This window comes from Takifugu flavidus, unplaced genomic scaffold (genome assembly GCF_003711565.1).
Source record: "Takifugu flavidus isolate HTHZ2018 unplaced genomic scaffold, ASM371156v2 ctg603, whole genome shotgun sequence".
Classification (NCBI taxonomy): Eukaryota; Metazoa; Chordata; class Actinopteri; order Tetraodontiformes; family Tetraodontidae; genus Takifugu; species Takifugu flavidus.
In genome coordinates, this window is record NW_026622215.1 from 1 (window position 1) to 11,386 (window position 11,386).

General features: G+C 47.6%; 1 protein-coding gene and 1 long non-coding RNA gene across 3 annotated transcripts; both read left to right on the forward strand.

Moving 5' to 3' along the window:
* Window positions 1-2,009: 2,009 nt before the first annotated feature.
* On the forward strand, window positions 2,010-2,979 carry LOC130520944 (uncharacterized). Of its 2 annotated transcripts, XR_008949120.1 has the most exons (5): window positions 2,026-2,073; window positions 2,179-2,265; window positions 2,363-2,440; window positions 2,715-2,769; window positions 2,866-2,979. It is a non-coding gene; the product is annotated as an uncharacterized LOC130520944 (long non-coding RNA). The 2 variants fall into 2 exon arrangements; XR_008949121.1 differs by lacking the exon at window positions 2,179-2,265 and having other exon boundaries at window positions 2,010-2,073.
* Window positions 2,980-9,919: 6,940 nt separating this feature from the next.
* Window positions 9,920-11,380, forward strand: LOC130520943 (carnosine N-methyltransferase). Its single transcript, XM_057024628.1, has 2 exons — window positions 9,920-10,366; window positions 11,079-11,380. The coding sequence occupies exons 1-2, from the start codon at window positions 10,230-10,232 to the stop codon at window positions 11,332-11,334; spliced, it is 393 nt and encodes a 130-aa protein (XP_056880608.1). The 5' UTR covers window positions 9,920-10,229; the 3' UTR covers window positions 11,335-11,380.
* The last annotated feature ends 6 nt before the right edge of the window (window positions 11,381-11,386 follow it).

An 11,386-nucleotide genomic window follows, 5' to 3' on the forward strand; every position in this document is an offset into this window, starting at 1 on the left:
CTATATATTTTTCTGAGGCGTCATTGCTAATTCAGAAATCCAAGACCACCACGTGTCTTTTAGATCCCATCCCAACACACCTGTTGAAGGATGTTTTACTATTGATAGGCAGATCTATCCTGGACCAGATCAATGGTTCTTTAGTGTCAGGTTATGTACCCCGGTCCTACAAGGTGGCAGTGATTAAGCCGTTGCTTAAAAAACCATCACTGGATCCTGACGTATTATCAAATTATAGGCCAATATCCAACCTTCCTTTTATCTCTAAAGTTCTTGAGAAGGTGGTGGTGACTCAGTTACTGGAGCACCTGCAGAGGAACAGCCTGTTTGAGATGTTTCAGTCAGGCTTTAGAGCTCATCACAGCACAGAAACAGCACTTCTTAAAGTCACTAATGATCTTCTCATAGCTTCCGATCATGGACTGGTCTCTATGCTGGTTCTGCTGGACCTCAGTGCTGCTTTTGATACAGTTGATCACAGCATCCTGTTACAGAAACTGGAACATGTGATTGGGATTAAAGGGACAGCACTAGACTGGTTTAGATCATATTTATCTGATAGATACCAGTTTGCTCATGTCCATGGTGTTCCCTCCTCATACAGTAGGGTTAGCCATGGGGTTCCTCAAGGTTCTGTACTTCTGTACAAGGTTCTGACCAATCCTCTTCACCTTGGACATGCTTCCCTTAGGGAACATTATTCGGCAGCATGGGATAAATGTTCATTGTTATGCTGATGACACTCAGCTTTAATTATCCATGAAACCCGAGGAGACAGAGAAGTTAGTGAAGCTTCAGACCTGTCTTAAAGACATAAAGTCCTGGATGTCTTCAAATTTCCTCCTCCTTAACCCAGGAAAAACTGAGGTCATGGTGTTTGGTCCTGAACCTCTCAGGGATAGATTAGATCACATGATCACTCTAGATGGTATCTCATTAACATCTAGTCTCTCTGTGAGGAATCTTGGAGTAACTTCTGACCAAAATCTCTCCTTCAACTCACACATTAAATTAGTCTCTAGAAGTGCCTTTTTTTCACCTGAGGAACATCACAAAAATCAGGAAGCTGCTGACCCACCATGATGCTGAAAGGTTAGTCCAGCATTTGTTACTTCCAGGCTGGACTATTGTGATTCTTTATTATCAGGGTGTCCAAACAACTCTTTAAGAAGCCTCCAGCTGATCCAAAATGCTGCAGCCAGAGTTCTGACAGGTATTGACCACAGAGGTCACATGATTCCTGTAATGGCATCTCTTCTTTGGCTGCCCATTACATTTAGAATCATCTTTAAAACCCTTCTTTTGACCTACAAGGTCCTCAGAGGCCTAGCTCCATCCTACCTGGAGGAGCTAGTGACACCTTACCAGCCCAATAGACAGCGTAGACCTCCGCGTTGAGAGGAGCCAGATGAGGTGGCTTGGGCATCTCGTTAGGATGCCCCCTGGATGCCTCCCTGGTGAGGTGTTCAGGGCATGTCCCTCCAGTAGGAGGCCCCCAGGAAGACCCAGGACATGTTGGAGAGACTATGTCTCTCGACTGGTCTGGGAACGCCTGGGGATCCCCGTGGATGAGCTGGAAGAAGTAGCTGGGGAGAGGGAAGTCTGGGCTTCTCTTCTTAGGCTGCTGCTCCCGCGACCCGACCCCGGATAAGCGGTAGAGGATGGATGGAAAATCAAGTCAGTTCCTCAACAGGAAGACAGGTTGGAAAGCACCTGTACCAGCCATCTTCTCCATTGTGTTTTGACCCCCCCAAGAAACACTTTGTACAGTCAATACAGCAGCAGTACAACAGGTGATACTTGTCAGAGTTTGGATAAATAACAAGGGGGAAAGCAAACATGAGTTTGGATGAAGAATGAGTGAATATTCTTTATTTCCATTAGCATGACACCCCTCAGGTGGACATTATCTCTGTCAAACACTTTAGATGATTTTGGATCAGTGATCATGTTTATTCTAGGGGGACTGTGCTTGACTAAGACACACACACACACACACACACAGAGCTAACTGAGTGTATAAAAGGCAGGTGGAGACAGGTGAGCTGTGAGAGCAGAGAGCAGCTACTGAAGGTGAGTTCACACACTGGACATCAGTGATGCTGTTTCCCTCTGTGGAGGCCTGGAGGGAAATCTGCTGATTAATGCTGCTCTGATTGATCACAGTCAGCCAGTCAGTCAGTCAGTCAGTCAGTCAGCCAGCCAGCCAGTCAGCCAGCCACCCACCTGATTCAGCTGTCTGTCAGACCTCCAGTCTGCCACTGGGTAAAGAAAGCTGCCTTTAATCTGCAGTCTAGAAGAATTCAGAGGGATTCAAATGTGCCAGGATGAAGAAAATCTCCCCTCTGAATGTGTTGTGCAGATGAAGCTGAAGGCAGCGATCTTCATCATGTGGAGGGGACAAATGATCATCCAGTTGATGAATCTGGAGAGGCCAGCGGTAAGTCAGAAGCCTCAGAGAGAAAAGTGTCTCTCAGCTCTATTTGCTGCTCGTCAGCAGGGGCAGTAGAAGAGGACCAAGTCCGACAGTTTCCAGGGGACGCACATTTACTTTCTTTTCTCTTTTCATCTGGAGAATGTCCATATATTTGACACAGACAGTCTTTAAATCAGATGATCTCCTGAGTCAAAGACAGGAACACAACAACATGATTAAAGGTTTAATCAGAAGCCTCTAGAAGCACCTGACTGACGTGTGATACCCTTTTCTTCAGAACTCTGCCCGCCAGTATGTGGATGAAGGTTTTCTCTCCATGACAGCTGTCAAAGGTTGGACTTTACTTTTGTCTTTCAGTTTATTAAGTTCATCTGTTTTGTTCACTCTAACATGAATATTTGATGCTCTTCAAACTTCATGTTATCCAGCAGCTGAGTTGTCATGACAACAGATTACAACACAGCTGAAACAAGTCTTCTATCATCATCATCATCATCACCAGCAGCAGTTTGATGCCTTCTACCAGTGAATCTATCAAGCTTCTGTTGTTGCCATGGTGATTTTGAAGCTGATGATTTGTTTGATTGACAGCTATAAATAAACAGTTGCATCATCTTCTGGTCTTCATTTGATCATATACTAGCAGATTCACAAATAAAGAACAAATGCTGAATCCTGATGGTGAACGCATGGATCCAGGCTCATTTATCCAGTCAGCCATCGACACCAACTCTGTGCTCTGCTTGGATTTATTTTCACTTCTAACAGCCTGTTACAACTTGGCTCAAAGTTGTAACAAAAGCAGGGAATCAGCACACAGAAAGATCAAATTATCTAGATATTTTTATTTAAAAACCCCAAGAAATGTGAGAAAACAGGATGAATCTGTAATCAGTAAGGTAGTGCAGGTGTGGGTGGATAGGGGTGTATGTGAGAGTGCTGAAATAAGGATTCAAACCCAAACTAAAATGATGAGACTGCCATGAGGTACGGTGGCAGCAGCCCAGCCAGAGAGAGAGAGACTAAGGAGAACCGACCCTTTTATGCCCTCTGGCTCCTCCCAGCTCTCAGGTGAAACCAGTCTCACTGACGACCCACCCAAACAAAAACAAAACAAGACTCATGGGTGGGCCGTCATCCCCCCCCCCCCAATAAGGAAGAGGTCCAGAATGGCACCACTCCTGTGCTCGGCTTAACCCATTTCCGCTCCTCCTGACTGAGCAACTTTGACCCCTTGAAGAAGCAGAGCAAGAGGGACAGGGAAAAACCAAGGGATTAAGGCAAACAAAACACAAAATTTTAACTAGGCAGTGCCCTAGACAATGCATCTGCCAGGACATTCTCTGCCCCCTTTATATGGTGGATGTCTAAGTTGTAAGGCTGCAGGAAAAGACACCATCTCATGAGTCGCTGATTTTGGATTCTGCAAAGAATGGAAAAGAGTCAGGTTTAGTGATCTTGTTCACTTTTCGAAAATCAGTACCTGGCCTAAAAGTATGATCTGGTTTAACCACCAGCAAACATGGTGAAGCCCAACTTGAACTAGAGGGCACTGCAATGTCATGCTCTAACATGTACTTTACCTCTGACTCAAGCTGTTCACGTTTCTTCGGCGATAAAAACGTTGCCGAATAGGTTGAGCATCTCCTACATCTATGCCATGCTCAATTAAGTGAGTACGAGAGGGAGTGTCCGAAAACAAGGAAGGGAAAGAATGTATCAGTTCACTTAGCTGATTCCTCCTTTTCACCCCCTACCAATACAGACACAGGGTCAGGATTTCCCACTGAGGCTGCCGCTGCCACTGCCACTGGTCTTTCCCCCAGTGTACCACTAGACACAGACGGAAGGGCGTAATAAGCTTTCAACAGGTTTACATGGCAAAGCTGTGACTTCTTCCTACGATCAGGCGTTGCAATGATGTAATTCTGATCAGAGATCTGCCTTAGTTCATCCAGCTCAAATCATTCAAGTCCGACCTCTCCCCAGTCACTTCAGGCGTGCCACAGGGCTCAGTCCTGGGACCCTTGCTATTCATCATCTATCTTCTTCCCCTTGGTGCCATCTTCCGCAAATTCAACATCCAATATCACTGTTATGCAGACGACACTCAACTGTACCTCTCAAGCTCACCTAACTCCTCACTTCCACCCTCCTCCCTCCCCACCTGCTTAGCTGAAATCAAAGCCTGGTTTTCGTCCAACTTCCTTAAATTAAACAGTGATAAAACTGAAGTGCTCCTCGTAGGGACGAAATCATCCCTCTCTAAAGTTCCCAGTTTCTCCATTCCCATTGACACCTCCTTGGTCTCCCCCTCCCCTCAAGTTAAGAGTTTGGGCATCATCCTTGACAGCACTCTCTCATTTAAATCCCACATCAGCCATACTACTCGGGCCGCCTATTTCCACCTCCGACAAATAAATCGACTTCGTCCCTCCCTCTCCCCCAGCACCACCTCCATCCTCGTCCATAGTCTTGTCACCTCACGTTTAGATTACTGCAACTCCCTCCTCTTCGGTCTCCCTCAAAAATCTCTCCACAAGCTACAACTGGTCCATAATTCAGCTGCCCGCATCATCACCAAAACCCCATCTTCCCATCACATCTCCCCCATCCTACAACAACTCCACTGGCTTCCCATCACTTTCCGGATCCTGTACAAAATCCTTCTACTCACCTTCAGAGCCATCCATAAACTTGCCCCTCCTTACCTGTCTGACCTCCTCCACATTGCCATTCCAACACGCCCCCTCAGATCCTCCTCCTCCCTCAACCTCACTGTGCCCCCTGTCTACCTCAGGACCATGGGGGCCAGAGCTTTCAGTCGCTCTGCTCCTCACCTTTGGAACTCCTTACCACCAGACATTCGAAATATCGACTCTCTCCCCGTATTTAAATCAAACCTCAAAACACACCTTTTTCGTCTGGCTTACTCACTGCACCACCCTTAATTGTTTTCTTTGTTTAGGTTTATGATTATATGTTGCTTTGTTGATTTTATGTATTTATGCATGTTTCACCTACTATTTTCTTTTTTTGTTGTAACTGGTGCTATTGCAACTGTTATTGAACTCTTAACTGTGAAGCTGACCTATGATTTTAAATTGTAAATAGTGTTTAACTGTTGCATAGTTGTACTGTAAAGTGTCCTTGGGTGTCTTGAAAGGCGCTTTGAAATAAAATATATAAAAAATATATTATTAAAACAGCATAAGGGCCTGAAAATTTCGCCTGAAAGGGAGAACCCACCAGAGGAAGAAGTGCCAACACCTGGTCACCGGGGCTAACGACCCGCTTTTCTGCTCTACGGTCAAATAACCCTTTCATTTTCCTCTGGGACTTTTCCAAGTTTGCTTTTGCCAATTTTCCCACTGTTTCAGAACCAGAACGGCTCTGAGCTCGAGTGACTACCCCCATTGGATAAACTGCTGAGTCTGTATGCTTCCCACTACAGGCCTCCACAGTATCAGACCTAGTAGCCACTTCAGGGGTAGGAAGTGAACCACTCCGCACATGAGTCCTGGCTAAGTCATTTCCCAAGATCAGGATATGGTACTTATCCATGGTATTACAGCTCTTATTAGCAGAACTGACATTTTTGGGGACATTGTCAAACTCTTTGTTCAATATTAAAAAGTGTTAATAATATTTACGATTTCAATGTCTGTGTAGATTCTCAATCATCCAAGTCATAGCTATCCAAAGTAGCTTTCTTTGTCAACTGGACTGTGTTTCTTCTCTTTGAAGATGTTTCACTTCTATCCAGAAGGCTTCTTCAGTTCTGAACTCGCTGAGGACACAGGAGCTTGAAAATATAGCCCTTGTGGACCTTGGCCATCAGTAAAAAGGCCCTCTGCTGTTTCTTCTTTAATTATTGGCCTAGCCGTACAGCGAGTGAGTGAATGATACCAGGGGGCACGCCTTCTCTGATATATTATGATTGAGCCCTGGAGAAACACATGGTGGTCCTGGGATTAGCAAAGGGATCGCTTCCTTAAACCTAGTGTTGGATTGCAATACCTCTCGTGTGTCACTGCCAATCCGCGTGTTCTTTAAATGAAGACTTCAAGAAGAATACTGCCAATTTCAAAATGTATTTAGCATATAGAATCAATTCAAGATACAAATATACAGAGCTCTGGGCCAGTTCATAACCCTACCAACAACAGAGTCAATTGTCAGGGCATGAAGTCTGACGACCTAACTATCCCTTGGCCCAGTTTTTATAGAAAGACATATGTAAATTATTGATGCTAATTCCGTCCAATCCAGTCCTTCTTCTTGGATGACCCCATCTTCTTCTTCCAGCCTCCTTTGGTGTTGGTGCGGTCCTTCTTCTCCATTATCTTTCCCAGATGGCCAGGTCAGAGGTCATATTCCTGCCAAGGAACTTATCAACACCAGTAAACTATGCTTTCATGTTTTACGATGGGGGTCTCCCACTCTCCCTCTGACTGTCTCCTCCTGTCTAAAGAATATTCATGTCAAGGAAGGGTCAACTGACTTGCTTACGCTTATTCCTACCAAAGATTATATACTATCCCTAACTTCTAAACTAACTGTAACATAAAACAAAAACATATAATATAACACATGCTAATAACATAAAAGATGCTAACACGATGAAATAATTCTCTTCAGTAGCTACAGCATCATCAGAAAGTCTTGGGTTCCCAGCTTCTGGGAGCTTGGTTGCTGGGTTCTTCCTGCGGGGGGCGTGGTGGAGCCATTCGTCAGCCACAGCTGGCGTAGCAGGCAGACGGAACCTGCAGTCTATCGGCAATCTAGCCTCCTATTTAAAGACAGAACTCCCGTTTGCCAGTGTTGGAGTGTTTCGTCCCCTTCGGGAATCCCTGACTTCTTGTTAGAAGACTATTGTGGTGAGTTTTTCTTTGAGGACTTGTTTTTGGATTCTGTCGAGGTCTCTACGCCTCTCGTAGACCGAACTGTTCTTGTTAACCTCCAATAAAGGTGTTCTTTGGACATCATCCTCCACTGCGTGTTGCCTGCTTTCGGGTCCTGGTACAACCGACCATAACATCACACTCCAACCAGTATGGACCCGTTGGAGGCTCAGGGGAGGTTGCTGGGCCAGCACGACCAGCTCCTCATGGATATTTGGACCTCACTCCAGACCCTCAACGCCAGTGTGACGGACCGACTCTCTTCAGGACGGGCAGAGCAGGGCCCGGCTCCGCCACCCGCGGAGGCAACGAGAGCCGCTCCGCAGCTAGTTCAGCCTCTTCACCGCAGGAGCCTCACGTACCCATCTCGGAGCGGTATTCTGGTGAGGTGGGTGCGTGTGCCAGCTTTTTGCTCCAGTGCTCGCTAGTTTTTGACCTCCAGCCCCTCACCTACCCCAGCGACAGGGCAAGGATTGCCTTCATCATTAATCTTCTCTCCGGGAGAGCGGCGCAATGGGCCACGGCCATCCTGGAGAACCAGACACCCGTTTCCTCCAGTTTTCCGGCCTTCATGGCAGAATTAAAGCGAGTGTTTGACCACCCCGTCCAGAGCAGTGAGGCGGCCTCTCAGATCCTGTCCCTGTTCCAGGGTTTCAGTTCCATCGCAGACTACTCCATTCGTTTCCGCATCCTCGCTGCCCGGAGCAGCTGGAATGATGCTTCGTGGAGTATTGACTCAGGGACTCTCCGACGACCTTAAGGATGAGTTAGCCGCGAGGGAGGAGTCCGAGAACTTGGAGGCGCTCATCGGTCTGGTGACTCGTTTGGACAATCGACTTCGGGAGAGACGTCGGCAGAGGACAAGCGAGCGTCCGGGGAGTTCAGGGAGTGTCTCCAGGCTGAGGGGAGCCCCCGTGGACTCGTCAGCCTCTGTCCCCGTTCCAGCTCCTGAGGTTCTTCCCAGTGAACCAATGCAGTTGGGCCAAACGCATCTAACCCATTCAGAACATCAGCGCCGGTGCTCTGCAAGGTTGTGCCTTTATTGTGGCTATGCGGGCCATTTCCTTGCCGACTGCCCAGTGCGGCCAAAAAAATTAAGCTCGTCAACAACGGCAGGAGTGTTGGCGAGCGGTTCCTCGTCCTGCTCACCTCCGGCCTGCCTAACCCTGTCGGGCACGCTCCTTTGGGGTCAGGAGACTGTGTTGGCGGCTTTCCTGGTGGACTCAGGCGCGGACGATAACTTTATCAGCCAGGACCTGGCCCGGCAGGCCCGCCTTCCTGTCAAGACGCTGCCCAAGCCGAAGACCATTTTGGGTCTCGACGGGGAGGTCCTGGCCAGGACAACACACCGGACCCAGACGATCACCCTCTTTGTTTCTGGGAATCATTGCCAGCAGATCCGCTTTTTCCTCATCCGGTCATCCTCTTCCCCATGAGTCCTCCGTGGCTAGCCCGACACAACCCTCAGCTTGACTGGTTGACCGGGAGACTAGTGAGCTGGAGTATGGCCTGCCACACCAACTGTCTTCGTTCAGCTGTCACCCCCTCTTCAGGGGGCTCGGTTCCCGCCCAGGAGATCCCAGACCTGTCTAGGATCCCGAAGGAGTACCATGACCTGGGCGAGGTCTTCAGCAAGCAGCATACGCTCTCCCTTCCGCCCCATCGCCCGTATGACTGTGCCATCGATCTCCTCCCTGGGGCCACCTTACTGTCAAGCCGCCTGTACAACCTCTCCAGGGCGGAACAAGAGGCGATGGAGAGCTACATAGGGGAGTCCCTAGCATCTGGTCTGATTCGGCTCTCTTCCTCTCCTGTTGGGGCAGGATTCTTCTTTGTGCAGAAGAAGGATGGTTCGCTGCACCCCTGCATCAATTACCGGGCATTAAACAAGATTACGGTTAGGAACAAGTATCTGCTGCCCCTCCTCGACGCGGCCTTCACCCCTCTCCACCGGGCCAGGGTTTTTTCTAACCATCCATAACAGACTCAATCGCTAACTCTTGGTTATTGATGTGGCGGTTGGCTCCTGTCCGTCACCTCATGGTTGTGTCTGTTCCCCAGGAAATACAGTGTTTATATTCCCAAATTCTCCATCAAAACGTCATACTCACTGAAGACTGTGTTGACTGAAATGGGGATGGTAGACATGTTTGGTGACAGAGCAGACTTGAGTGGTATTGCAGAGGGGCAACAACTGGCAGTCTCGGAGGTAAAGATGTAAAACAGGAACAGCATCAACAATGAGCACAGATTTCTTTCTGACAATTGATTATGTCTGGTATTTCTTGTAGGTTGTCCATCAAGCTACCCTGGATGTTGATGAGGCTGGAGCCACTGCCGCAGCTGCTACAGGCATCACAATAACACTTCACTCCTATAATTATGTTCCAGTCCTGAGGTTCAATCGTCCCTTCATGGTTATCATCACTGACCACAGCTCAGATAATATCCTCTTCATGGGCAAGATTACCAACCCAAACATCTGATGCACTGATGCCTGTTTTGCACCATAAGAATAGCATCACATATAAAGCCTTAAAAGAGCCTTAAAAAAGAAACATTTGCCTTGTAGAGTCTCACTTATTAGTATGTGTCTGAATCAGCTCTTAAAAATAAAATAGGTGGCTGAATAGCACAATTTTAATCTGGTTTGATACAACACAACACTGGATGGATCTCAGCTGAAGATCCTGGAGCTGGCATATGTATTTACCCACGTATAATGCTGCCTGCTAAAGTATAACCACACAGAGAGGCCTGCATACACGTGCAATGCTATTGTGGAACGACGGGGGCGCTAACGAGCCTCGTGGGGTCTGAGCAGCTTGATATGACAGCGCGAAGAAGTAAGCCGTGTCCTGATTGGTCAGTTCTGAAGCGGGCCAGACATGGCTGGCGGTACCGGGGAGGCAGCGGCCAAAAGATCCTATTTTCACAAAGAAAGAATAAAGTGCAGTCCCGAGAAGGAGGCCAGGCTGGAAAGAGAACATTTCTGGAGAATAATCGATGCTTTTTCTTATGACAGGTATCAAATCTTCCATTATAATCCAAGGTAGACAACGTAGGCGGAGGAGAGGAGGCGATGCAGTTTGAGCTAAACTGGTCCATTATTAGTAGACGAAGCATCGATTCATTCCGTTAAATTGGTTTATATTTAACCTGCTTCCTGCAGTATTAAGTGGCTATTCATTAGTTCTTATAATGGCTCTCTCAGTTGATTGAACCAGTTACCATGAGGTCGGTGAAAAGTCTTTAGCTTAGAAAAACCTCCTGGGCTTCTTTTAGATGTTGCGGGACTAAAGTGTGTAATCTTTCCGGCCCGACTAACTTGTGCTTTAACCTTTGTTCTCCAAAGACTTTCAGTCCAGTGGAGTCTTGTTTGAAGACTTTACATTTATATTCCCGCTCCGCACTTTAAAAGTGGAGCCCCCAAGGAAGCACAGCGAAGTGTCCTTGTTAGGAAGGAGAAGTTGGCAGGAAGCGATGCACAGCGAAGTGTCCTTGTTAGGAAGGAGAAGTTGGCAGGAAGCATCTCCACAGGCAGCTTCTGCTTGTCCCTCCACTCTGATGATGGAGAAACATTTAAGCTTCGGGTTATGCAGCATTTACTGTAAGGAATACAGTTGGGAAGGAGGTCAGAAGGGATCATGAGAATGCATCTTCATGTTTAATCCCACAGTCCCGATAGAGGGGAGGTGAGCGCTCTACTGAAGCCGTTTGTGGTCCGTTTTTGCCAGGGTCCACGTCCAGGAGCAGGTCAGGCGTGCTGAGCTTCAGTATGAAAGTCTACCACAGAAGCACCGCAAGTTGTTGCCCAACGATCTGGCCCACCTGGCCCAGATCAGCAGGTGTGCTGAGAAAAACCAGGAACTGCTGCGGGCCATCGTTCACAACAGCCTCCACATGTTTGAGAATATCGAGAGAGGGAGGGATTCCTGCTATCGGCCCATCATCCAGGAGATCCAGCGGCTCTTCCCCAGGCACCAGTGGTAGGAATCTGTCTCCGTCTGCGTATGGATGCAGGCCTGTTACTATAGCTACCATA